General features: G+C 41.5%; 1 protein-coding gene across 1 annotated transcript; it reads right to left on the reverse strand.

Moving 5' to 3' along the window:
* Positions 1-27151, reverse strand: PKD2L2 (polycystin 2 like 2, transient receptor potential cation channel). The gene is made up of 14 exons (XM_058167859.1): positions 27076-27151; positions 26318-26419; positions 24259-24392; positions 22602-22858; positions 21675-21896; positions 19790-20018; positions 18815-18985; positions 16799-16980; positions 12545-12665; positions 11077-11178; positions 7359-7432; positions 3453-3492; positions 913-977; positions 1-141 (listed from the first exon to the last, which is right to left on the reverse strand). The coding sequence occupies exons 1-14, from the start codon at positions 27149-27151 to the stop codon at positions 36-38; spliced, it is 1881 nt and encodes a 626-aa protein (XP_058023842.1). The 3' UTR covers positions 1-35.
* Between the last annotated feature and the right edge of the window lie 205 nt (positions 27152-27356).

A 27356-nucleotide genomic window follows, 5' to 3' on the forward strand; every position in this document is an offset into this window, starting at 1 on the left:
CAAGGGCCAGCAGTAGAACAAATCCTCACCTCTTGCTAGTTCTGTTGGTATTGAGCTGAAGGAAGGGTTCTCATAATTGTGTCCAGCCTATAATTCACATCCTTCAGTTGTCTCTCCAAATCTTCTGTGTATCTAGAAAGTCTAAAACAAAATAACAAAGGAGATTGAGGGAGTTTTGGAATTTTTGCCTTTATGAAACTCATAGCTACCCATAAGGCATAAAATTCCACAAAATCGGAAGAAAACTGGTAAGTCCCTTAGCAGTCTAGTAGTATATACTGATTCAGTTACAAATTTCATTGAATTAATTGTGTAAATGTAAAATTCATTGAGTTCAATGAAATTTCCAGATTAATAGGCATAGAACTGCAGTCTAAATCTCCCCCCCCCCCAAATAATGATGTAAAGATACACATTTTATATACATTAGGGACTATATACAAGCTAACTCTTAAACTGAACACTTGTTTTATGTTAACAACCAACAGCCATTTTCTTTAGAACCCAAAATATCTCAGCTGAATTTTCTAAGAACTTTGTATCAAAGGAGGACAACACCTGACCAAAAATAATTAGCATTAACAGTTGCTAATTGCAGCATTACGACTACACAAATATATGGTATGAATTAAAGGCTAGATCCCTAAATTTGCATTTGGTGGATAACAATGTCTGAGAGCCACACGGAGGAGAAGCAATGTGGGAAGAGCCAATATTTTTTTATATTTTCAGTTTAGAAATTTTATTTTATAAAATATACTATGATTATGTCAGGAATTATGGTATATTTTTTGTGAAGATTCCATTTTAAATGTGGAACCTCAAATTGGGCCCCTCAAGTTAATTTCCTGTGATCTAAAAGGTCTACAAAGACTGAAGATCACTGGGGTTATGATGTAAACATCAACAAACCTCTGAAAGTCCCTTGCCGAAACTGTGTCATACTGTCCTGAGGAAATCTGCTGCCTCATGAGGTCCTGCAAAGAGAATTGGTCAGTATGATTTAGGATTCAAAAGAAAAGATAAACTGTTATTATCTCTGGGATTGGCAGGTTTTATTTGTTTATCGAATTTGTATGGTTTCTATCCAGTGGTGGGTTGCCCCCGGTTCAGACCGGTTCTATAGAACCGGTAGTAAAACCAGTGGGAGGCTCCACCCACCGACCCAGATGTCATCATAGGCGATCTGTGCATGCGTGCACGATCCCGTTGCGAACTGGTAGTAAAGGTAAGTAGAACCCACCCCTGTTGCTATCTCACAAAAAGTGACTGGGCGATGTACAACAATTCAATAAAACAATATATAAAATAATTATCACCTAAAAAATCCTTTCATTTATTTAAAAACATTAATAAAAGCAGAACTAAATAAGACAAAAATAATAGACAGAAGGATTTGATGAGGCTGACCACATCTCTCCGGGGGGGTGGGGGAGGAGAATCCAGATATCATGGCACAAAATGTGCCTGCCAAATGTAGCTCTCTAGATCAGGGGTATCAAACTGGCAGCACATGGGCCAGATATGTCAGGCACAGGCCACGCCCACCCCAGCTCCACGAAGGGACAAAACATATGACGGCAATGTGACACAGCGAGTTTGACAGCCGCGCTAGATGAACATGTCTATTCTATTAAGTTTGATGGGACAGGCAGATGAAGTTTGGAAGAGGGAGTCCCTTAAATATCCTGGTCCTATGACAGGTAAGTGTTTAAAGATCAACACCAATACCTTGAATTAGACCCCAAAGGAAACTGGTAATTTCCTTTTGGGTTGTGCAGCAGAGGTGTAATGTAAGCTCCCAGGAATATGCCTGCTTGCACCACTGCATTTTGCACCAGATGAAATTTTCACACAGACCCATGTACAGCACATTGTAATAATCCAACTGTATGTCCAGATGACCAGAACACGAGTGACCCTAGTAGACCTCCTTGATCCAGGAACGAGTGCAACAAAGTTGTACAAAGGTCTTCCAAACCATGACTGCCGCTTGCTCCTTGAGCAGAAGTCCCAAGCTGCTTTTTCAAAAGACAACTGGACTTTGAAGATGTTTCGCTTCTCAGCCAAGAAGCTTCTTCAGTTGTGACTGAATGATAGGGAATGTTGTGGTCTGCTGGTGGCCTGCGGAGCTGGCAGCAGAGTCGGACAGTGAGGAGTCTGGGGAAGAACATGAGCCAGTCCTGGAGTCTGGGGAAGGCTCGGACGAGGGCTCTGTGTCGAAGGCAGAGATGGGGCCAAGGCCATTTGGGAGTGATGTGCGGACTCTGGAACCTCCAGAGTCGGACATCAGCAAGGCAGAGGAACAGAAGGAGCTTATTCCCGGTGCGCATATGCGCAGAGCTGCCAGAAGGCAAAAACTGTTAAAACAAATGGGTCGACTTGGGAGTAGGGCTTGGAGATGATTGGCCCCTCCCATAAGACATAAAGGAGGAGCAAAGACTCGTGGGCCTTTGCAGGAAGCAACTGTTGTTCGTGCTGGCCTGTTTCAAGACTGCAGCTCTATGTTGACTTTGTGTTCTTTGTGGCCTTGCAAAGTTAATTGCCAATTAGGTCTTGGCAGCGTGTCAAGGGAGATAAAGGTGGGTGTTTATCAGCCTTATCCCGAACAACTGTGGCAGACTTCTGTTGGGCTCTTTACAATTATTTGGGACTCATTTGCGAATGAACAGATTGAGAATGTACAGGCTCTGAATGAGCAGAATTCACAGCCGTTGAAATAAAAAGAAGGTTTTTGGGACTCATTGTGTGCTTTTACTGTATCAAGAAGCTTAGGTCAGAACAGGAAATTCAGAATTAAAGATGCTTCTTGGATGACAAGTGAACCATCTTCAAGAGAAAAAAAGCAAAGAAAAGTCCAGTCGCCTTTTGAAAAAGCACCTTTGGGACAACCATGACCTGGATGACTGAGTATCACCCTAGACATTGAGCAGGAGTTGTGAGTTTAAGAGAACCCATAGAAATATATACTCATATGCTTCTCAGGGGACAAGTGGGCCAGTTGATAAGCAAAATAAATGTATATACGTTGAAAATCTATCCCTAGCAAAGGGAGCAGCAATTTTTAATAAAGAACATTAAATTCCTATACAAAATAGCTGAGTAACAATTCATGAAGTTGAATCTCTTCTATAAATAGAACAAAGTTGAAAACTTTTATTCTAACAGGTTAATCAACACAACAGAAACACTATGACCCAACAACCAGACTATGTTTCTTGTTAAAGTGTTGTGGTATTGTTTGCATTTCTAAACTGATATTTTATAATCCCTCCCCCTGTTTATGTGTGTGCATGTATTCTCTACGTATTTACTCTCAGATACGTGCATAAAATCAGATGAAAGTTTATGCAAAATAAATTTGCTACGTAAATATAACCCACTGAAAATAAAGAGGAATAAAAATCCTTTTTTTTTTTTTGGTCAAGTGGAAAGAAGCATATGACTCTTACCTTGTCACCCATTCTGGAGACATCCCTACTTACATCCATTCTAGAGATGGTCATGCAAAGGGGGAATAAAACCCAAGAATTTATTTAGATACAACATTTTAATGCTCATACCCTCAAAACGACGCTATAGAGCACTGCACACCAGAACAACTAGACACAAGAACAGTTTTTTCCCAAAGGCCATCACTCTGCTAAACAAATAATTCCCTCAACACTGTCAGACTATTTACTGAATCTGCACTACTATTAATCGTTTCATAGTTCCCATCACCAATCTCTTTCCACTTATGACTGTATGACTATAACTTGTTGCTGGCAATCCTTATGATTTATATTGATATATTGATCATCAATTGTGTTGTAAATGTTGTACCTTGATGAACGTATCTTTTCTTTTATGTACACTGAGAGCATATGCACCAAGACAAATTCCTTGTGTGTCCAATCACACTTGGCCAATTAAAAAAAAAAAATCTAAAAAAAAATACACTACAAAAAAAAAAGAGAGATCCTGATGAAATTAATCAGTGGTGGGTTGCTACTGGTTTGCCCTGGCTTGGAAGAACCAGTAGCAGCAGCAGCGGGAGGCTCTGCCCACCTGCCCAGACGCTTCTGCGCATGCACAGAAGCATCGCACACATGCGCAAGCACACCTGTGTGCAAAAGCGAACCGGTAGCAAACTAAATTGAACTACTGAAATTAATCTAAATTGAAGTAGTGGATATGCTTGTTTCTACTAGACAGGACTGATTATGATCATTGTATATAGTCAATAAAGCCTGCCTCTTGTTGTTTGCTTTAACTTTTTCCCTGAGGACTTCTCTGCTCCTGCTTTGTTTTGTCAAAATGAGAAAGCTCCATTGCATCATTGCTAAAGAAGCTCAGGCCCTTTCTGGGTGTGCATGCTTTGATCAGATTGACAGTTTGACACCCCCACTCCTGCAGCTGCTGCCGCCTTTCTGTCTCACAGTGAAATCTATTTCAAGTTGATATGATGCTATTGCCTTCAACATTTTCCATTTCTCATAGTCAGCAACCAATAGTAGAGACTGTGGGTGTAAATGAGGATAGGAACATATTAAATGCAAACAACAAAGATTGACCCCTTCTATCATAGCACCGTACCTAGACGGTTTGCCCTCCAACTGTAATTGTATAGTTCCATTATGGCGAATCTATGGCACGCGTGTCAGAAGTGGCACACAGAGCCCTCTCTATGGGCATGCATGCTGTTGCCAGCTGCTCTTCCGGGTTCTGTTGCGCACATTTGCACCAGCCAGCTGCTCCCTTCTGGATTCCAGCAAACAATTGTGTGCCCACCAGCTGGTCTTCATGCAAAGACCAGCTGGCCGGCGCACATGCGCATGATGGAACCCAGAAGAGAAAAGCTGGACAGCATGCATATGTGCAACGGAACCCGGAAGAGCTGGCTGCTGCGTGCATGCGTGGCGGCCAGCTGCTCTCTTCTGGGTTCTGGTGCTCCGGCGTGTGCGCACATGCGCACGCTCCAGTTTCAGCATTTGGTGCCAAAAAGGTTAACCATCACTGGTATAGTCCATTTCAGGAATTCACCAGCTTGATTTATTGGTTGTTTTTAATTGGCAAAGAAAACCCAACCACCATAAATTTATAAGGACTTATAAATATGCAATGTATGGATTTAAAATAGCATCTGTCACATTTAGTTCTATAATTCATCGTTATTATTATTATTTGATTTGTATGACATTTATTCCATTCGCAGACCTTATAGGCTAACAGCAGGAACATACAATACAAATATAAAAAGGTTTCTTGGCCCCAAGCCACACAGGGCTACCTCAGATAAACCTGATCATTTGAATTATAATCAATCTCTCTGGGATTAATTGTGCCTATTTTAGGCTTCCTGGCTGGGAAAATTTGAGTTTATTATACTTAGAAACATATCAATAATCAATAGAGGGACCACCGAAAAGATAAAATAATGATTAGGATGGCAACTTTTGGTCAACATGAGAGCCACTGCATTCTGGACTACTTGGAAGGTTTTGTGTAGTCTTCAATAGCAGCCCCTGTAGAGCTTATTACAGAAATTCAGACAAATTGTGTTAATGACAGCAGTTACTGAATTCAGATTTTGGGCTCCAGGAAGAGCTGCTATTGGCATACAAAGCAAAGCTGGGAAACGCTTGGCCATTAGGCAGTAGCTAGGCATAGAAAAGAACTCCCAAGTTGCAGTCCTGCTATCTCAAGCGCAGTTTCACCTTGGTGAGACACAACCTGGAGTTGGAAGGGAACCATGATGTGCAAACAGCAACTCTACATTGCTAGGGATCAATTTCAACTTGTTTCATTCCATTGGGTTTCCAACAGATTCCAGATGCCTGGCCAAAATATCCGTGACTTCTCTGACTGAGCTCAGGATTGCAATATTAAGCTTGAAGATTGACAGTATTACATTAAAAATGTAAAAGTTCCCCTCGCACATATGTGCTAGGCGTTCCTGACTTTAGGGGGTGGTGCTCATCTCCGTTTCAAAGCCGAAGAGCCAGTGCTGTCCAAAGACGTCTCCGTGGTCATGTGGCAGGCATGACTAAATGCCAAAGGCGCACAGAACGCTGTTACCTTCCCACCAAAGGTGGTCCCTATTTTTCTACTTGCATTTTTTACGTGTTTTCAAACTGCTAGTTTGGCAGAAGCTGGGACAAGTAAAGGGAGCTTACCCGTTATGCAGCACAAGGGATTCGAGCCACTGAACTGCCAACCTTTCGATCGACAAGCTCAGCGTCTTAGCCACTGAGCCACCGCATATTACACTGTAAACTACCAAATGACCTCTTTCAACAGCTACATACAGATGTTGAAGCACCAATATATGGAATACTTATAAGGAGGCAGTTGCTCACTCTCACCTGACCAGGTCAGGTATTACAGCAGCTCAGAGACTTGTGACGGAGTAAATTAATTACTAAGGCATGGGGGGAGGTAGGGGATGAGGAAGAGACCTTAGTGTCCATATATTATAGTACAATGCTATAATGAGGGATGACTTCGGTTATTTTTCTGCTAGTGACTCACAATCTCATCTACCTTGATAGGACTATAGCAATGGTCAGGATGATACTAGAAAGACTCTTTAAGCCACAAGTAGCAGAAAGCCCTTAGTTGAATTAGGTCCATGTTCTCATTTTAAGAAGCTAAATTTTGAAATGATGATTTGGAGAGATTTACTGTTTGCAGTTGTGGTTTAGTGTGATGTTTGATAGAAAACCATGGCTCCTTTATGGTTTCCTATCTTGGACCTAGGTAGGCAGGTTTTCCAACTTTTTAGGTCAACGGACAACTTTGAAATAGTGAGAACAGGTAAAGGACCCAGTCCCAACTGCTATCAAGAGTGGGAAATGGGAACGGCCCATAATAATATAAGGTAACTCCTTCTTACCTGCTGTGACCCAGAATCACATGTAATCTTTACTTCCACTAATAGTATTGATCTTGTGATTATATAGGTACTTTTAGAAAGGAAGACAGTGAGTGACTATACCATTTTATTTTTGAAATAAAATGTCAAAAAGGTCTCACCTGCTCAGAAATACAACAGCAATAAGCTGATATAAGAGAGACCTCCTGGAAGGCTAGAGAGAAGCAATCACATTGGTTTGCTATAAATGAATGTTTTAGGGTTTTCTGGAAGCATCTTGAGACTTTTTTTGTGGGAGATAACTTTGGAAATCCCAACCTGCCTTAGTGGCCTTTAAACATCTTGTTCTCTGACTTAGATGCCTCCTCATCTATCCTGAAGGGTCTCACTCAGTGGAACAAAAACATTGGTATCGACCATCCTTTAGGATTATGTTTACGAATAAGAAAATTAGCTAGAAAATTAAAGAAAAGTGGCAGTATGCCTAAAATTTGATACCCACTTTTTCAGATATACATCTTCTGTCTCTGGTGCCTGTCTCTTCAGTTTGAGTTTGACTAAAGCTTTATTGTAACCCTAAACAAAAGAAATAAATAGTATTGTTAAATGGAAATAGTTGTGATATCATATTGTGATACGTACAGGCTTCATGCTTCACATGGGGGAATGTAGGAAACACAGGTAAGGGTACAAAATGATTTTAGCATGCACCAAATTCTGCAATGAAAAAACAAGATTATCCTTTTGTACTGAAAATATAACGTATTACAGTTACTCCATCCGGTACAGATTGAAACATACATACATACGTATGTATGTAAGTATGTATGTGTTGTGACTCGTCCTCCCTCCTCTCCTCAGCCGAGCCTCTCCCGTCTCCAACCAGGCCTTTTATCAGACTCGGAGTCTGATAATGAAGATGAATGGCCTGTCATGACTCCAGCCCCCGGCCCTGGCCCTATGCCCGGAGAGGATTCAAGGAGTCGGACAGGACAAGCCCGATAAACCTCACTCATACAGCATGTGTTCTTTTGGCTCAGCCTTCAGAGCAGGAAGCCAGCCAGGTGGTGGAATTAACCGGGCCTACTCCCTCTGACCCCTCTCTTTCCCAGACGCTGACAGCAGATCCAGCTGAAAACAATGCAGGGTGGGTGGACCCTCGCTTCCGGAGATCTGAGAGGCGACACCAGCAGAAGGAAGGGTGGGGCAGGCCTGGATAAATGCTGAGTCATGGAGCCACACCCCAGAGCCTATATAAAGGATCTGCTTTTGGCATTCCAACCTTGAGTCAAGCAAAGTCTTATCTAGTTTGCTGATATCGGACTCTATCGCTGAAGTCACAACTTGGACTCCTGCCTGCCCTGATAAACCTTGAAGGAACTTGGCAAGCTGCAAAGGCTTCGTTGCCAAGTTTTTTACGGACTTCCTTGACTCGTTCGTCGGAGTGGGAGTGGGACACAACAGTATGTATGTATGTATGTATGTATGTATGTATGTATGTATGTATGTATTTGTTTTCGTAGGTTTTCACCGGTATAGGTATGTAGGTCTTGGCATATTTGGGTCTTTTCCCGTGTAAGGTTGAGAGTACCTTGGCGATGTTTCGACAAGGTCTCACTCATCATCTTCAGGCTGGTGCTTTCGGCTTCGTGCTTGTGCGAGCAAAGCGTGGTCGGAGCTGCCATCTCTCTATAAATACTGGTGGGAGGTGGGGAGAGTTGCTGTGAGCGGGTTGGTTGGCTGTGTTTGTTGCATCTTGATTGGTAGATGGAGTAGGTGTTTGCAGATTGGTCGGCTCTTTCATAGCATCCTGGTGACTGTGGTCCTAGTCTTTTGTGTTGTAACAACCTGGTTAATGGGCTGTGTGGAAACATCCTGAGTTCTGGGAATGTGACCTCCTGTAGTGGTAATGGGCTTCCTGGAAACATCCTAAGTTCTGGGAATGTGACCTCCTGTAGTGGTAATGGGCTTCCTGGAAATGTCCTGAGATCTGGGAATGTGACCTCCTGTAGTGGTAATGGGCTTCCTGGAAATGTCCTGAGTTCTGGGAATGTGACCTCCTGAGTCTTGTGCTGTAATATCCTGGGTAGTAGGTTATGTTGTAATGTCCTGAGCTTTGGTGTTGTGGCCTCTGGAGTGCAGTGATGTGATGTCTTGAGCAGATGGCTGTGATGCAGCATCCTGTGTTTTGGTTTGGCTCTAAGTCCAAGGTCTTGTCATGTGTTCCTGGCATGTGTCAGCTTGCTTTGTGTGGGGATCAGAGGGGGGCACAACAGCCAGTGGTGCCAGCATGGTCTGGCTTCTGTATGGTGGTTATGTTTCGTCTGTGGGATGGGTTTGGGTTTGAATCTGGTGAGGATGATTGGTGGTGGCGTCGTGTGTTATCATGGGTCCAGTGTCAATTTATGTGGCTGGGACTCATTTGTTGACTAAGAAATATCCTGAGTTCTGTCCTGAGAGTTGGGGCAGCTGAGAAAGCACCAGTTTTTGTTTGAAACACTCAGTTCTATTTTAAGGACATAGCAATTCTATTCTGGAGCAACTGAAATTTCCTCATCCATGTTATTGATAATTGCACAAAATAGGTATCTTGCAGTGAGGAAAACAGATGATTACTGAAGCATAGATAATTGTTGTCACTTTTTTTTCAGTCAGATAAGCTTAAAGTTGGCATATGGGAAAGATGCTTTAAGCCACAAAAATCACTTGAATCTCTCATAAATCTGAAATCTTGAAGAGAATGTGAGTCCCATCTACAGCAAACTCATCACCCTACACTTAGGTGGCTAAATTGGCTCTGAGAACACCACTCATTTTTTGAGTTTCCATTCATCCTCAACCAAACTGATGCTGATTCTGGACAGTCCCAGCATCTCTGAGAATGAGAAACAAAGCAGGTCATTCTTCACAAATTGGTGGAGCTTCAGAGCAACCTTCTGGACGATCTCTCTTAGCACTTTCACAAAAGAAGCTAGACAGCATATGAGAAAGAACAAAACCTCCTGGAATTCAAAAGCAGCAACTATCTTGCAGTAACTATCCAGAAATAGAACTACTGTTAGAAAATGCCTCTCCCACAAAATCAGAAGGGTTTCTGGAGAATCACCTGGATTGTGCTTCTACTGACTTTCTCTACAGAAACTTAACTCTGCAGGATGAGCAAGCAAGCGTTTGTATGGTCTGTTAATTTCTATATTAAAAAATATTGCAATATCATAAACTGTGGTCAAAAGAAAAAGTCTAAAGAAGCCTTCAGATCAGAATATGGGCAACATTATCCCAAGGTAGATAATTTTGGCTTTTATGGGAATCCACTCTAAGGTCTAGGGCAGCGATGGCTAACCTTTTTGCCAACGCATGCCAAAAGCGTGGGGAGTGTGTGGGGGGTGTGTGTCACACGCATGCATGTCCGTACCCATAATTCAATGCGCTCTGCCCCACCTACATGCGTGCGTGACCCCCCTGTGCTCCCCCTGCTTTTGGCCCATGATGGCATGGTGAGCCAGATAGTCCTGTTTTTTGATCTCCCCAGGCTCCAGAGCCTTTCTAGGAGTCTGGGGAGGGTGAAAACGGTCTTCTCCACCCCCAAGAGACCCTCTGGAGGCTGAAAACGGCCCGTTTCCTGACTTCCGGTAGGCCCAAAAGGCCCAAAAATCAGCTGGCCGGTGTATGCATGAGCACTGGAGCTGAGCTAGAGGAACACTCACGTGCCCACCGATATGGCTCCGTGTGCCACCTGTGGCACATGTGCCATAGGTTCGCCATCATGGATCTAGGGGACTGAAAAGAAATTTTACTTTCTTTCACAGACAGCAACAAAACATCCCTCCTTTTATTCTGTAAAATATGAACGAAGCAACAAAAGTCTATTCACTGCTATTCATGTGCTCTGAAAAACAATTCAAGAAATTGTTCTTCCAGAAATTGTGAATGCTCTAACACTGGAAGTTTTTAACTAGATGTTGGATAACCGTTTGTCTGAAGTGGTGTAGGGTTTCCTGCCTAAGCAGGGGGTTGGGCTAGAAGACCTCCAAGGTCCCTTCCAACTCTGTTATTCCATTCTATTCTAAATATAATTTCTTGCAATTCAAGAAATGTTCAAAGCATTTGTTAAATAAAGCGTTGAGAAAAACAGTATCAGTTGCATTTAACTATTCCTTGAACTAAAAATTATAATGTAGCCAGAATATAAATGAGCAGGACATGGTTTAAGATCTTACCTGTTTTATAAGATCGCTGAACTCAAATTCTCTGCTTGGAATTACTGAAAAGTCAGCTTTCACTTCAGAGTATGTGTCGTTAATGATCGCCAAGAACATGTTCTACATGGGGAGGGGAAAAGGAAAACAATGTGAACAAACAATGCCTAAATATGCAAGAATCTCAAAGTTGTTCCAAAGCTAAGCATATCAATTCCAGGATATAGACCAGTGTTAACTTTTTTTTTAAAAAAAAATACAGCATTCATATTATGTAGTACTGCAGTACTGTGCAGCCTGCAGTACTGCACTCTAACCACTGGGCCACCCCGGTTTTTAGGCTTATATATAGGCTTATTTATTTTATTTATTTATTTATTGTTTATATTTATATACCGCCCTATCTCCCAAAGGACTCAGGGCGGTTTACAGGCATTTAAAAAACAAAAAATACAATAAATACAATTCTAAAAACAATTAAAAAACTTATTCAAAAGCCTTAATTAAAAATATAAAAATTAAAATTAAAACCCAAGATAAAAACCACAAACTAAAATCTAACTCAGTCCTGCGCAGTTAAATAGATATGTTTTAAGCTCGCGGCGGAAGGTCCGAAGGTCCGAAAGCTGACGAAGTCCTGGGGGCAGTTCATTCCAGAGGGTGGGAGCCCCCACAGAGAAGGCCCTTCCCCTGGGCGTCGCCAGACGACATTGCCTCGCTGACGGCACCCTGAGGAGTCCCTCTCTGTGAGAGCGCACGGGTCGGTGAGAGGTATTCGGTAGCAGCAGGCGGTCCCGTAGATAACCCGGCCCTATGCCATGGAGCGCTTTAAAGGTGGTCACCAAAACCTTGAAGCGCACCCGGAAGGCCACAGGCAGCCAGTGCAGTCTGCGCAGGATGGGTGTTATACGGGAGCCACGAGGGGTTCCATCTATCACCCGCGCAGCCGCATTCTGGACTAACTGCAGCCTCCGGATGCCCTTCAAGGGGAGCCCCATGTAGAGAGCATTGCAGTAATCCAGGCGAGACGTCACGAGTGCGTGGGTGACCGTGCATAGGGCATCCCGGTCCAGAAAGGGGCGCAACTGGCGTACCAGGCGAACCTGGTAGAACGCTCTCCTGGAGACGGCCGTCAAATGATCTTCTAGAGACAGCCGTTCATCCAGGAGGATGCCTAAGTTGCGAACCCTCTCCATCGGGGCCACTGACTCGCCACCGATGGTCAGCCGCGGATTTAGCTGACTGTACCGGGATGCCGGCATCCACAGCCACTCTGTCTTGGCTTATATTCTTAGAGGTTAGGATTATGTATTTTAGAGTCCACTTAAAAGGAGACATTAATTATGGGCCTCTCCTCACTTTGCAATTTCTTCACCGACACCAGATAGGCAACATGTATCTTCCATCCAATTGTTGTCAGGATATTTGCACCCCTGGCAAAGTAATCCCAATTTTGTAAACTGATTCAGTTATCCAAGATTGCACTTACCAGCAAGACAAAGAATACAAAGAATACAAAGGTGATGAAGTAAATTGGTCCAAGAATTCGATTGGCATGTTCTATGTCGGCAAAATTAAAATCTCCAAGTACAATACGAAACTGGGTAAAACTTAGGAGGAAACAAAAAATACGCTAAACATGATATTCTATGATTGACACTAAGGTTGCAATCCTGTATAGTTATTTGGTATCACCGAACACAGAACTTATTTTGGAGTTAACAAAGTTATGATATTTGTGTAAACTATTCTGCAATAGATAACTGATACTAAATTTACTAATATGAAGAACCATTGATTACTAGTGAGTTACTATCATTAGCTTACAAGCCTATCTTTGGTCAAATTGGGCCAAATAATTTCTTACTATTTTAGATATTGGCCAACAAATCTCCTAAAGCTGTCCAATGAGATCCAAAAAACTGAGGAAGATATTTTGAAAAAAAAAAAAGTAATATCATGATACTGGTTATGTCCTGCTTGCAGAGCTGTACCAAGTAAAACCTATTCAATTTGTTTCTGAAAGTTATCTAAATTGGAAAATGATTTACTTTGAAGGAAACCTTGAACTGACTATGAAAACGGTGAAATGATGTGAGGAGAAAAATATAAAGGGTACAAGTGTGTGCATGTGTGTTTAGCTCTTCCTTGCCAATGGGTGCTCATGTACTCATGAACATTTCCCATGCTATTTGCCAGACTTCCTTCCCTCTCTACTTAATATTCTTGAAATATTAAAATTCAGACATTAAATAGCAAGGTAGGGTGCTGTTAAGCAAAATATTAACCTCCAGAATGCGAACAGTCTTGCATTCTCATTTTGGCTCCCAAGATTATTCTTGGCCCAAGGAAAAAATGTCTGTGGTAGTCACATGCTTTGTTAACATGTTCACTTCTCTCTAGCCAACTACCCTTAAAACAGTGCTTCTCAATTATTTTCTGTCATGCCCCCCTAGGAAGAAGAAAACATTTTTCGCGCCCCCCACGCGACTGTAAATAGTATCATTAGCTTGTTATGACAGTGTTTGCCGAGGTCAAACGGCCCCCCTTTATGGAGCCTCGCACCCCCCCTGGGGGCGCGCCCCACTATTTGAGAAGGACTGCCTTAAAACAACTGGCAAGGAGTAATCACTCTGATGCAGGGGTGAAATGCTCCTGGTTCGGACCGGATCGCACGATCCGGTAACGATGAGGGTGGGTAGTTCGGAGAACTGGTAGCAAAAATCCCTGGCCTCCCCACCCAATCGCCTGGTCCCCACTTGCCTACTTGGCAGCTTCCTGCTTCTTTCGGTCTCACTCGCTATTCCGGCCTTGCTTCGGCTGCTGCAATCAATTGCATCAGCTAGCAATTCAATCTGCCTGCCTGCAATCCATCTCATCGGTGAGCAACTCAGTCTGCCTGCCTTTTCCCTTGAATTGGGTAAGCAACTGGGGGGAGCTTTAAAAAAATAGTTAATTGGGGTTTTTTTAGGAGTTTTTTTTTTTTTTTAGACATAGCAATTTAAAGTTAAGGAAGTTTTAAATTTAGCTGCTTTTATTTAAAAATATAAATAAAATAAAATAAAATAATATTTATGGAGCTTTCTGAGGTTTGGTGTGTTTCTGTAGTGTTTCACTTTAACTACACAAACACACAAAATCTCACAAAGCTATATGTGGCATTTTGTGTGTGTGTGTGAGTCAGTTGTGTTATGTTGTGTGTGTGTAAAGTGTGAAAGTTGGTTTTTGGGCTTTTTGTGGCTGTGTGAGGTTCCTGCTTGTTGCAGGGGCCATTTTGGGTGAAGTGCAGCTGCTTTTACATTGTGCGTGAGTCAGTTGTATTGTGTTGTGTGTGTGTAAAGTGGGAAAGTTGGTTTTTGGTATCTCTTATTGTTTTGTGTACTTTATTATTTTTATTATTGTTATTGGCTATGCCTACCCAGTCACCTGACCACCAAGCCACGCCCACCAATTAAGCCACACCCACAGAACCGGTAGAGAAATTTTTAGATTTCACCCCTGCTCTGATGTAGGGATGGGCAATTAATTTCCCCAAGGGGCCGCATGAGAAACTGGGATTGTTGTAGAGGGCCGCCACTGCTGTCCTGCCTCCACCCTGTCCCCGACACCCACCCCACTGCCCAAGGCTGGATAGAGACACTCAAAAGAGTCCCTATGAGTGGACTGTAAAATGCCTGTGATGGAAGATTTCCAAAGACTGTTTCGCTTTTCTAATTCACCCATTTTGAGAAGGGTTCATGGAATTCAGAAGCGTCAGGTAATCCCAGAACTCCGCAAGAGGCCATTATAGGTAGACTCAGTGTTACAACTGTTCACTTAATAACAGTTCAAATTAACTACTTTGGAAGGGATGCTTTACGGCCTGTAAAGCATTTTTAATTGTCATAAACATCACTTCCCAGTGGTCACATGACCATGATCTGGATCCTTAGCAACCTGCTCGCTTTTACAACCATTTGCCAAATGCTCCATAATCATGTGATCGCTATGTAATCTTCTTTGCCAGCATAACCAGAAAGTCAATTGGGAATTGCTGTTGCCTGCTCAGAAAAATCCCTCTTATTTTGGGGCGCTGACTTTCTCTCACCTCTGGGAGCTAAAATCCTTCGGTAAGCAGCTCTTTCACTCTGAGTTGCCTGCCAAAGAATTGAGCTCCACGACTGCTTGGATTTGAACTTTGAAATACAAGTAACTAAAGAGCTCAAATCCTTCAGTGAGCAACCTTTTGCTTTTGTTTTAAAAACAGGAACTATTTAATATAAGAGAAATGATTATTAGACACAAATGATTTCCTTGCTCTGATACAAAGGGTGGGTTTCAAAACCTGTCACTACTGGTTCGCTTGTGGGCGCATGCAATGCTTCTGCACATGCGCAGAAGCGTCTGGGTGGGTGGGCGGAGCCTCCCACCGCCACCACTACTGGTTCGCCCAACCCAGGGGGAACCAGTAGCAACCCACCACTGTCTGATAAATTACAATTTTGCCACTGGGAAAGTAGAATAATAATAAGAGAAGAATTGTAGAAGGATTTTCATGTTAATGGTTTTCATATGAACAACTGTTATAAAGTAATATAAATATAATATATATTTATATTATAATATATATATATATATATATATATATATATATATATATATATATATATATATATATATATATATATATATATATATATATATATATATATATATATATATATATATATATATATTTTCTGAGGTTTTCACGGGTGTTTGTATATAGGTCTTTGGTTGTTGGGTTTTCTCCCGTGTAAAATTGGAAGTGTCTTGGCGGCGTTTGACGAAGTCTCATTCGTCATCTTCAGGCTTCAACCGTGCTTCTGGGAGCAATGTTGCTCCCAGAAGCAAGCTGAAGCCTGAAGATGACGAATGAGACTGTCAAACGCCGCCAAGACACTTCCTATATATATATATATATATATATATATATATATATATATATATATATATATATATATATATATATATAATAATATGATATAAAGTAAGTGAAACAATTTTTGGTTTTGAACAATGCAAGATTGAATTTGAAATGGAATTGTATATAAATGAAGATCATGTTATTGCTAACATGTATAAACTTGAAATATGAAGCAGAAGAAAGAATGTATGATAAAATAGTCTAAAATGGATTATAATATACACATAGAGACTAGTGGGAGAATGAATGGTCGAAAGGCTTGAAGTTTACACTATGGTATATGAAGTTGTATAAAACGATGTATTGTTGGTACATGTCACTGAATATTTTTTTTTCAAATGTATGCTGAAAATGTAACCAAAAAGAAGATACGTTTTACCATGCTTGTAACCTGTAAAAAACCATCTAGAAAATGTTGGATTCAATTACATACAGCAGTACAGAAGATTTTAAAGACATCTATATAACCGAAAGCAGAGCCAATTACGGGAGGGGGGAACTGATGAATAAGCATCTGGAAAAAAACTATGACTTTGGTTTTATATATGCTGACTGCAGAAAGGATTGTGCACACACCAGGAGTGCTTTAATTATAGTTGTTGAGCAAAGCAGTCAAGTAATGTCCCACTTAATGACTGCTTCGCTCAAAAACCAAGTTTCCCATCGCAATTGTGCTTGTAAGTTGACGACCAGCTGCATCAAGTATTTCATGTACCTTGGCCCTCCTCTAAAGAAAATCCTGCTCTAACTAATGACACAGTGGAACAACCGTATTAGATAACTTGGAAAGTTCCATACATGCAATTCTGAAAAGTGGAAAACTCATCCACTTGTGACCCAAAGACCAGGTAGCCCAGCTGCGCGTATGCAAAGAAGATGATAAAAAACATGATGGCAAATCCTATGATGTCTTTAGCACAACGGGACAGAGTAGAAGACAGTTGAGTCATTGTCTTGTTAAAACTTATGTATTTAAATATCTGGAAGACAAAAAAATAAGGGCATTATAATGTGGCTAAGACCCAACTCTACCACATACTCTTAAATCTTAAAAGAATTTTCACATGTCTCTCAGGAAATCAATATTAAACTGTAAAACCAGTTAGGTTGAGATTAAAGAACTAAAGGAACAAAAGGATCCACAAAGGGATTTATAGAAGGATTTCTGTTACATTCACAGGTTATTTCTCTGAATATTCTAGACCAGTGGTAGTCAACCTGGTCCCTACCGCCCACTAGTGGGCGTTCCAGCTTTCATGGTGGGCGGCAGGGGTTTTGTCCGATACTGAAGCACTTTCCTCTTTTTTAATTTAAATGACTTTTAAAAAATTTTTTATAGCATTATTTAAAAACATTTTCATTAGGTTTTCATAAAATTCCCCGTGACAATTTAAATTTCTGAAAATATACTATTTGTATCGCCCACGCAGAAGTTTAGTTCACGTTACGTAAGTGAAACTAAATGGCGCTATAGTGCGACCGCACACAAAAGAGTCTCGTCCCAGAATAGCTCGCGCATCTCCCCCCCACACCACCTAGCTGTAACAGACAAGCAGAGCTGGTAACCCCCCCCCCACCAAACCCAATCCATGATGCGTGAGAGGCATGCGATACACGGCGCATTACTGTGGAACCGATGGGCGGTTAGAAAATTTTACTACTAACAGAGATACAAAAGTAGGCGGTAGGTATAAAAAGGTTGACTACCCCTGTTCTAGACTGTCCCACCTAATCATTAATTTGTCGGCTTCTAGTCCATTTCCAGCCCTGATTGATAAGGCCTGGTCATAACCAGTGGTGAAATCCATTTTTTTTTACTACCGGTTCTGTGGGCGTGGTGTGGCATGGTTGGTGTGGCTTGGTGGGCATGGCAGGGGAAGGATACTGCAATATCTCCATTCCCACCCCACCCCAGGGGAAGAATACTGCAAAATCTCCACTCCCGGGGAAAGGATATTGCAAAATCTCCATTCCCACCCCACTCTGGGGCTAGCCAGAGGTGATATTTGCAAGTTCTCCGAACTACTCAAAATTTCCACTACCGGTTCCCCAGAACCTGTCAGAACCTGCTGGATTTCACCCCTGGTCATAACCCTTAGAACCCTCACTGACTACGGCCTACTGTATCTGAAGGAGCTTCCTCAGCATGAATTGCAGGTTACGATATCAATTAGGACTGGAATTTTCATTGCTAAGCTAAGTGATTATTAAATGAAACATGATGTGGCCATGCCACTTAATGACAGCAGCCTTGGTCATGGTCATTAGGCAAGGACTGCATGTGACTGTGGCCGTGATGGTGAACCTATGGCACACATGTCTGAAGTGGACATTTTCGGGTGCGCACACGTGCCCTCCTCTTCCGGGTTGCAGCCTAGACGAGCGTGTGCATGCAGTCCCTTTTCGGCACTTGGTGCTGAAAAGGTTCGCCATCACTGGACTATGGCATGAGAAGAATTGATGAAACTGCCCCAGAGTAACAGGGAGGCAGATGTTGCTATAGAGCCTGGGCAGGCAGGCGACATAGGTAGATGCTACAGAGTATAGGCAGACAGGTGTTGTTTTTTAAAACTTTATTATGCCACTGGCTCTATTATGACTTCTTATTCTCTGTCACCAAGTTCATAAAACAAAAGCAGAAGCCACATTCCAGTATAGAAACCTGATCAAATTAGCATGTGTGAGAAAACGATGCAAATGTTCCTTAAACTTTACAATGGGGTTAGAATGTTTTGTTCTCTTTTTGTTGTGATTAATTTAAAAAAAACCCCACATATTATGACACCAAATTATTACCAAAGGTAATAACAGTACCTTTATCCATGCAAAGAAGACATTCACTGAGATCATATTATTATAACGGGTCTGCCAAAACCCAAGGAAATAAAAGTCTGGATAAGAATCTGAATTGGAGAGCAGATTTTCCATAAGCCTGGATACCTCAATCGTTCGATAAATGTTGAAAGCAATAGCAAACAAGGACAACTGAACGAGGGAAAAAGCAGAGGGTTGTAAGGCTACAATTGAGAAAATCAATTTATGGCTGCAAATCACATATTTATTAATATTACAGAATGTAGATAAAATACTTGTGAGAATTCTATGATTCTATGAAACATCATACTCCGCTATTCGGTATTTTAGCCTTTAGTGATTTTTTTCTAAAGGGAAGCCTTTCTAAATTAGTAATAAAATCCATTTATTTGACATTTTATATGAGCTGCCATGAGACTATGTTCTGGAGATCTCCCTTGGGCCTGTCTCTGATGAATCTGAATGACTTTATTTGTCAAACAGTGTAACTATTTATCAGATAATCAAACTCCAGCCCCCACACAATGAGGCACTCCAAAAAGGGCCACTTAATAGCTGTCAGCAGACACTGTGAGGGCAAATAATAGTGTTTTGTTGCCTTTATCACCACAATGTAGGCCCAGATATGGGCTTCAACTTGTGATCAGCGTCCCTCTTCCTGTAATGGCTTTCCAGGCATTGCTTCTGGGACTTCATCTCTCAGAGATCCTCAGAGAAACAAGGTGCAATTTTTTTTGCATTGTTCTCTTTCTTTCTTCTTCAGTGTTCCAAAACAGTGCAGTCCATTATGGCAAAATCTCCTCTGATTCATGACTTCAGGCTTTACCTTTCATTGGACCAATGTACGTTATGCCCTCAAATAGGATAATCAAGGCAGATAGATAGATGGTAGGTAGGTACCCTCCTCTTATCCCCATTGGCATCAGTTAAAAAACCCATTTTCTACATCAATGACACGGAAACGCTGAAACTTACCAGGAGCAATAACATATCCAACCAATTCCAAGCATCTCTGAAATAATCTCCTTTCAGTTTTTTCATTTTTATAAACTCTTGAATGAGGAATGTGAAGATGAAAAGACAGAAGATGACTTCGCAGGAGGCTAGAAAATAATCATAATAGGTGACGTATCTGAGAAGTTTTACAGAGTGGAACTGCCAAGAAGGGATTACGCCACCTGTTGCAGGAAACTCCATAGTCAGCCTGTGAAAGCAAAACAAAAGATGCCCTCTGTGTATCCGGGAGATGGTGGGTGATGTCCCACCTCCTAAGATGTAAGATCAATGAAACTATGACAAAACCCACCCCAAGAATAATGGTATTCCTGTTATTTCAACTTTGCATGACTAATGATTATAGCACTTTGTTCATTTTTAATTATACAAATTTCGGTAATATGAGTTTTGATGATAATGATGATGATTGGTGTATACTGTATTTTTCGGAGTATAAGAAGCATCTTTTCCCCCCTAAAAGGGGGTGAAAATTTGGGTGCGTCTTATACATCAAATGTAGTCCTGCCCATCCACTAGCCTCCACCCTTTGGCCTCTGCCTCCCAGCAATTTACCTCCTTGCAAGCAGCAAGAAGAAACAGCCCATTTCAGCTTCAGCACAGCCTAATTAGCACAAGTTGATTGTCTCTGTTGGATAAACAGAGACAATCAACAATCAACAGACTCTCAGCTGTTTCAGGCTTCATTGACTATTGCTGCAGGGGCCTCTGCTGCTTGCTTCAAGAAAGTAAATTGCTGGGAGCAGATTTTTTTTCTTGTGCTAATCAAGCTATGCTGAAAACGAAAATGAAAGTAAAGCAGGATGTTTGCTACAATGAAGCAAAATTGCTGGGAGGCAGAGGACAATTTCTTTTTCTTGTTTTCTTCACCAGAAAAGGTAGGTGCGTCTTATAGTCTGGAGCGTCTTATACTCCGAAAAATACGGTACATACCAAGTAAAAAAGAAAAAAAAAACAGCATAGGAAAACAGGAAGGAGATCTTCATGGAATTCCTGCATTCTTAAGGAATGCAGCTCACAGAGGCATGGAGTGCTAAGGAAAAGTTAAGGCAGGGATGATACTAGAAGTCCGGAATGAAGAAGTTGAGTTTTGAATTGACAGAATACAATGAGCAGGTAGAGGCAGAAGAATGAGATGTGGACTGCAATTTTGAAGAGTATGTTCCAGGGGTGGGTTTCTACTGATTCGCCCCGGTTCGGGCAAGTGCGTGCGCGAAAGCGAACCAGTCGTAACACTGGTTGAAACCCACCACTGGTATGTTTTAGAAGAAAGTAAAAGCTCGATATGTAAATAGGAATTAAGAGCTCTAGATGCTCTAGACTTGAAGACCAGTGGTGGATTTCAAAATTTTTTACTACCGGTTCTGTGGGTGTGGCTTGGTAGGTATGGCATGGCTTGGTGGGCATGGCACGGGAAGGATCCTGTAAAATCTCCATTCCGTCCCCACTCCAGGGGAAGGATACTGCAAAATCCTCACTTCCTCCTGATTAGCTGGGACTTGGGAGGCAGAGAATAGATGGGGGCGGGGCCAGTTAGAATTTTTACTACCGGTTCTCCGAACTACTCAGAATTTCTACTACCGGTTCTCCAGAACTGGTCAGAGCCTGCTGAAACCCACCTCTGCTGAAGACCCTTGAATGAAGAAAAGTGTCTACAAGAAATGGGTAAAGGAAATATCTGGGTACAATTGTTATTTCCAGTCAAAATTGTAACTGCTTCAAAGTCTCAACTTACCATGCTGTTTTAATGAGGACTTTTTAAGTGGAACTCAACCAACGCAGGTATTTCAGTAAATTTCTCTCAAAAGTAGGACATACATAAAACAGAGTGATTAGAAAAGCTTACCTGACTATGCAGAAGAGGTTAACATTAGCATTGTACATTGAAAAATCAATGAAAACAACCCTTGTTCCCCGGGTGATCCAGCTGTGTTCCTTGAGGAAGGTCACCATCTGTAAACTTTGGTCTTTTGATTTGCTCAGGATGAACATAAATCCTCCAGTACTATATAAGCCAATAAGGCCCCAATGCCAGGGAGCTAGAGTAGCAGAAGTGTAGTAGTGCCACCTGGTGGGCAGAAGAGTATGGATCTAATCTTTTACAGTTAAATGTCACAGCTTTCCAACAGTAAATAGTAAAGCATTTGTCATGGCTGCAAATGGAAGTCCTTTTCCCCACACAAATGCAGATAAGGAGCAAGACACAATCGGTACCAAAGTACAGGTAGTCCTCAACTGACAAAAATTCACTTAGTGACCATTCGAAGTTACAACAGCACTGAAAAAAATGACTTACGACCATTTTTCAAACTTACGCCCACTGCTCCATGGTCACATGATCAAAATTCATATACTTGGCAACTGACATATTTATGGTGGTTGTAGTATCCTGGGGTCATGTGATCACCTTCTGCAACCTTCTAACCAGCGAAGCCAATGAGGAAACCAGAGTCACTTAACAACCATGTTATTAAGTTAACAACTTCAGTGATTCACAATTGTGGTAAGAAAGGTTGTAAAATGGGGAAAACTCACTTAATAACCATCTTGCTTAGCAAGAGAAATTTCAGACTCGAGCTCAGCAGAAAGTTATTAAATCAGCTTACAAGCATGCATTGTTTCAGAGTTTGAACAATTTAAATAATGAAATAATGGGATTTGTCTGAGAGGAACTCGAATCCCACGATCAATCTGAGTTTGCTAAATTACATGTGAAATGAAAGTATCAGGGGAAAAAAAAACTAAACAAACCTGAGATGCAATTTATACTTACGCGGTATCATTTTTAAAGCCAAAGCTTTCTCTGTCTTCATGGGTGTAGCTATACTGCCCGTAGCATTCTCTCATAAATGCACGAAAAGAAGGATAGACGGAGCAAGTGTTGTTACGGACTTTCAACTGCCGGATCTGAGCTACTCCGAGGAGTAAGTTCTCATAGTAGATATGGCTACTGTTTCTGTAGCTACTTGTGGAATTTTCAGTATACCAGGTATTCCAATAAAGCCCATCCAGAAGCGGGCCTTCTAAAAACTATATTACATGAAAGAAGTTATTCATTTGCTTTTTCATAGAACAAACCCATCCTTTGAAAATAATTTACAAGGAGTCTAACATATCTGAATGCTCATGGGCAGAATGGGAACCATCCAAGCCTTGGGGAATGGTGTGTTTATCTTCTTTGCCTTTACATCCATCTTGCCAAGGAAAACGTAAATCAACTGTCACATCACTTGATGACATTTAGACATACAGAAACTCTTGAGTATTATTTTGAACAGTATTTTGAATTTTATTTCCAGGCAAGACCTATACCCGCAATGGTGAACCTATGGCACGCGTGTCCAAAGTGGCACATGAAGCCATATCGCCCGGCACGTGCGGCCTTGCCTGTTTGTTTTCCGGGTTTCTGGGGCGCATGCACGCACGACGATCAGCTGTCCTTTGTGCACGCGGCAGTGCCGAAAACCGCTGTGCGCATGCACGCTGGCCAGTTGATTTTCAGCTGCGCATGCACACCAGAGCCCAGAAATTCGGCTTTTCCAGAGCGCAATCCCTTCGCATGTACGGCAATGCCAAAAACCGGCTTGTGCATGCGCGCCGGCCAGCTGATCGTCGGGTGCGTATGTGCGCTAGAACCCAGAAGTTTGGCTTCTCTGGAGTGTAGCCCTGACAAGTGCGCATGTTTCCACGTGACCTTTTTGAGACTCAGTGCCGAAAAGGTTCGCCATCACTGACCTATACACATCTGTTCAGAAGCAAACTCCTCGGGTTTATTTCAGCTAATCTAAACTTTAAAAAATCTTGTTCATAATCAATCTTCTGTGAACATGATCCCCTCTTGCCTTCTTGCATGAAGGATTGTTCCCACAGCCCTTTGGCCTACTACAGAGCATCCTTTGCATATTGAATATCTGGTCATCAATCTTTTAAATCTCTGGTCTGAAGGAAAAGTCTTCCTGCCTACAATCCTGAAAAGCCACTAGAAGTCTTAAGACTGCATGCAGACTGTCAGTTGCCTACTCCTAAACTAAGCCAGAATTTAACTGCAGTATGTTGAACAATCCAAAAACCAGCCCAGGTCTGGTTGGGTTTGCACATTACCCTAAGCCATAGGATGGCTTATTGGCTTTAGATAGATATAACAAAGCTTAGTAAGCTTCAGCCTTACAGATAACCAAATCATTCATGACTGGTTTTAGACAATTCTGGATTTACTTGGTTGCTTCTATCCCTCTGTTGGGATTGGAATTGATCAGAGAAAACAAGAAGCCCCCAATGCACCAAACAGGAGGGTTTTGAGCAAAGGCTTCTGAAATACCCAATGAACTGGAGACAGTCCTCCTAACAATGGCCAAACCAAAGATAACTATGGTATAACTGTGCAGAAAACCAATGTTTTTGAAAGAGCAAAGATAGAAAGGAAACTTTACCTGCCAAAAGTCGGTGATGCTGCCCATAGTTTTGAAGATTGTCTTATCTTTATCTGAGAAAGACGTTTCCAAGAAGAGATTGGCCATTACCCTGTTTAGGTAATACATATCTGTGCTCACCATCCCAAATGTCACTGCAGAGAAAAATATGTAGAAATCTGACCTGAGGATTATTCACTGGAAACCCAAAGTAAAACGATTTCTGAACTTCTAATGGGCCACAGCAAATATCAGAGGGGAAAAAGGCAATCATGCTCTATATCCAAAAACTTTGGTTATTAACAGTTTATAAGGTACCGTATGCCTCCCCCTTCATCCTTAAAAATCCCTACATTTTCTCCATCTTTCAGAGAAGCAAATGCTTTCTCCCAGCTTCTCGACTTGTTGTCCTTGACTGTATAGTAAAGGTTCAGCTGATGTGTTTTGATGATGTTCCCTTTGTCTTTCTGAACTATTTCCATCCATTGCATTGAAATTTCCTGCAAGATTCCTTCTTGACTGATTTACACCCACACCCACAGCTACATTCTGACATTAATAAAAATCAGAATCCTAGTGAAGGAATCCAGTTTTACTCCTCCCAACCATAGTATTTTGATTGCTGAACAAATCAAGAAAAATACAAGTGAGTGGTATAACCTAGGTTTATAGCTGATTAGATTCATATTATTATGCATTCATATTCATTTCATATTTCACATGAAAGCCAGGCTGGGTGACAATGGATGGAAACTAACCAAGGTGAGAAGCAACCTAGAACTAAGAAATTTCCTAAAGGTGAGAACAATCAACCAATGGAACAACTAGCCTTCATAAGTTGTGGGTGCTCCATCACTGGAGGCTTTCAAAAAGAGACTGGACAATCGTTTATCTGAAATGGTATAGGGTCACCTGCTCAAGCAGAGGGTTGGACTAAAAGACCTCCAAGATTTCTTCCAATTCTATTATTCTATGTTCCATGACTTTGGCTCAGCCCAACCCACTTTAGTGTTGTGTGAGGAAACACAGGAGGCAGGAATATTAGTTATAGGTAATGCTCGATTTACAACCACAGTTGGGACCGGAATCTTGTTGTTGAACAAAGCAATCATTAAGCAAGTCACTCAAATGACCATTTCATTCAATGAATACAATCTTGGCACTTCCTGTTGAGGTCATTAGTAACCACATGTGTCATTAAGTGTCCAGAGCAAAAGAGCTATCCTCCGAAGGAGGGCAGATTGCTCCCCTCCCTTGCTTGGAACAGAACTCCTGTTGCAGGATATGGGAATGGAATTTGGATCTTTGGTCACACAGAGGAGAAGGGAAGTCCGTGGGCAGGTGAAAGCGGTTTGCAACTTTCCCTGCCAGCTTCCCTTTTAACTTTCTAGGGAAGCTGGCAGAGAAGATTGCAAATGGCAATCATAGGGCGTTTGACAACCAGTTGTAAATGCAAATGGTACCCAAATTATGCATCACGTGACTACCAAGTGGTTGTCATGACATTGATAATAGCTGAAGTGCTTGCAGAATGTAAAGCATCCTCTCTAATTTTATGTTCGAATGAACATTAAACAACTGGCCATAAATCAAGGATTACCTATACACATATACACAAACTCACGGCAGTGAGCATATAAAGATAGTCCTTGGCTTACAATTTGTTTAGTGACCATTCCAAGTCACAACTGCAAATGACTTATGATCGGTTTTCGTGCTTAGGACCATTACTGCATCCCCATGATCACAATTCAGATGCTTAGCAACTGACTCATATTTGTGATGGTTGCAGTGTCCCGGGATCATGTGATCACCTTTTGCGACCTTCTGACATGCAAAGTGGTTCCTTTAACAGCAGTGGCAAGAAAGATCATTAAATGGGGCAAAACTCACTTAGCAAGTGTCTCATTCAGGAACAGAAATTTTGGACTCAATTGTGGACCTAAGTCAAGGACTATCTGTAGATATAATAATAATATTAATATTTATAACAGCTTGAGAAATACATAATTAATTCTGTACTTTTCATTACACAATTTTTGTATAATGGGAAAAATCCATTCCCTTTTTCTGAACTTACATATACATAAATCAGTTAGAAAAATAATGTAGATCAATAGTTCTTGGAGAGTCGTCTTCATTTCCAGCTCTCTGCTATGAGTCAGTCGAGGTTTCACATTGCCTGTTAATGTGTAATGTTCAGGAAAAAAAAAAGGAAGAACATCTCAGAATGCACAGAATTGCCCAGACCCAACCAAGAAAAAGAAACTCCCGAATTACAAAAATAAAATTACAAATCCAGAAGTAGCTGTGTTTCTACATGTATTATCTGACTTTGTTGCATATAACTAAATTGGATGTCTTACGTTTTATGAAATTCAGTACTGACAATCATTAATATTGGGATTTTTTTTTAAAGTGAAGAAAGTATCATCATTGGAAATTAAATCTTCAGTACTGGTCTGTTTTGGAAGCCAAAATATTGTTGAAAACAACATTGTATTTTTTCACAAAGTATGAAAGCCGCCACTCTTGAGAAGTAGAAAGATTAGCATAGTCCAGAACAGGGGTCTCCAACCTTAGAAAGTTTAAGACTTGTGGACTTCAACTCCCAGAATTCCTCAGCCAGCTTTGCTCCCAGAGGAATTCTGAGAGTTGAAGTCCACAAATCTTAAACTTGCCAAGGTTGGAGACCCCTGGTCCAGAAGACTGCCAAACTCCAATTCCCATCAACTCTAGGCAATTTGGGCAGTGGGTCATAATCCCACAATCCTTAGCAAATGAAATGCCACTGCCTGGGAGCCAATTGCAATGATGCATTTACATCATGTCATGTACCTGAGTATTTGTACACTGATGCTGCTGAGCTCTGAGGATGAGTCCTTTGCTTCCTCTTTTCTGCCCCCACTCCCATGTTGATCCTCTTATTCCAGATTCTCCACATACTATTTTACCTTCTATGGCTTTGAAATCAACATCCAACTTTGTGTCCAAAGAAGCTGTCCAGTTCACTTACAGAGAAGGGCAACTTCCCTGGTTTTGTGGTTTGTGTTTTGTTTACTTTGGTTATAGACTGTGAATCCAAGCCACTGATTTGTAACCCATAGACTCTATGGCAT

The sequence above is a fragment of the Ahaetulla prasina genome, chromosome 2 (assembly GCF_028640845.1).
Source record: "Ahaetulla prasina isolate Xishuangbanna chromosome 2, ASM2864084v1, whole genome shotgun sequence".
NCBI lineage: Eukaryota > Metazoa > Chordata > Lepidosauria > Squamata > Colubridae > Ahaetulla > Ahaetulla prasina.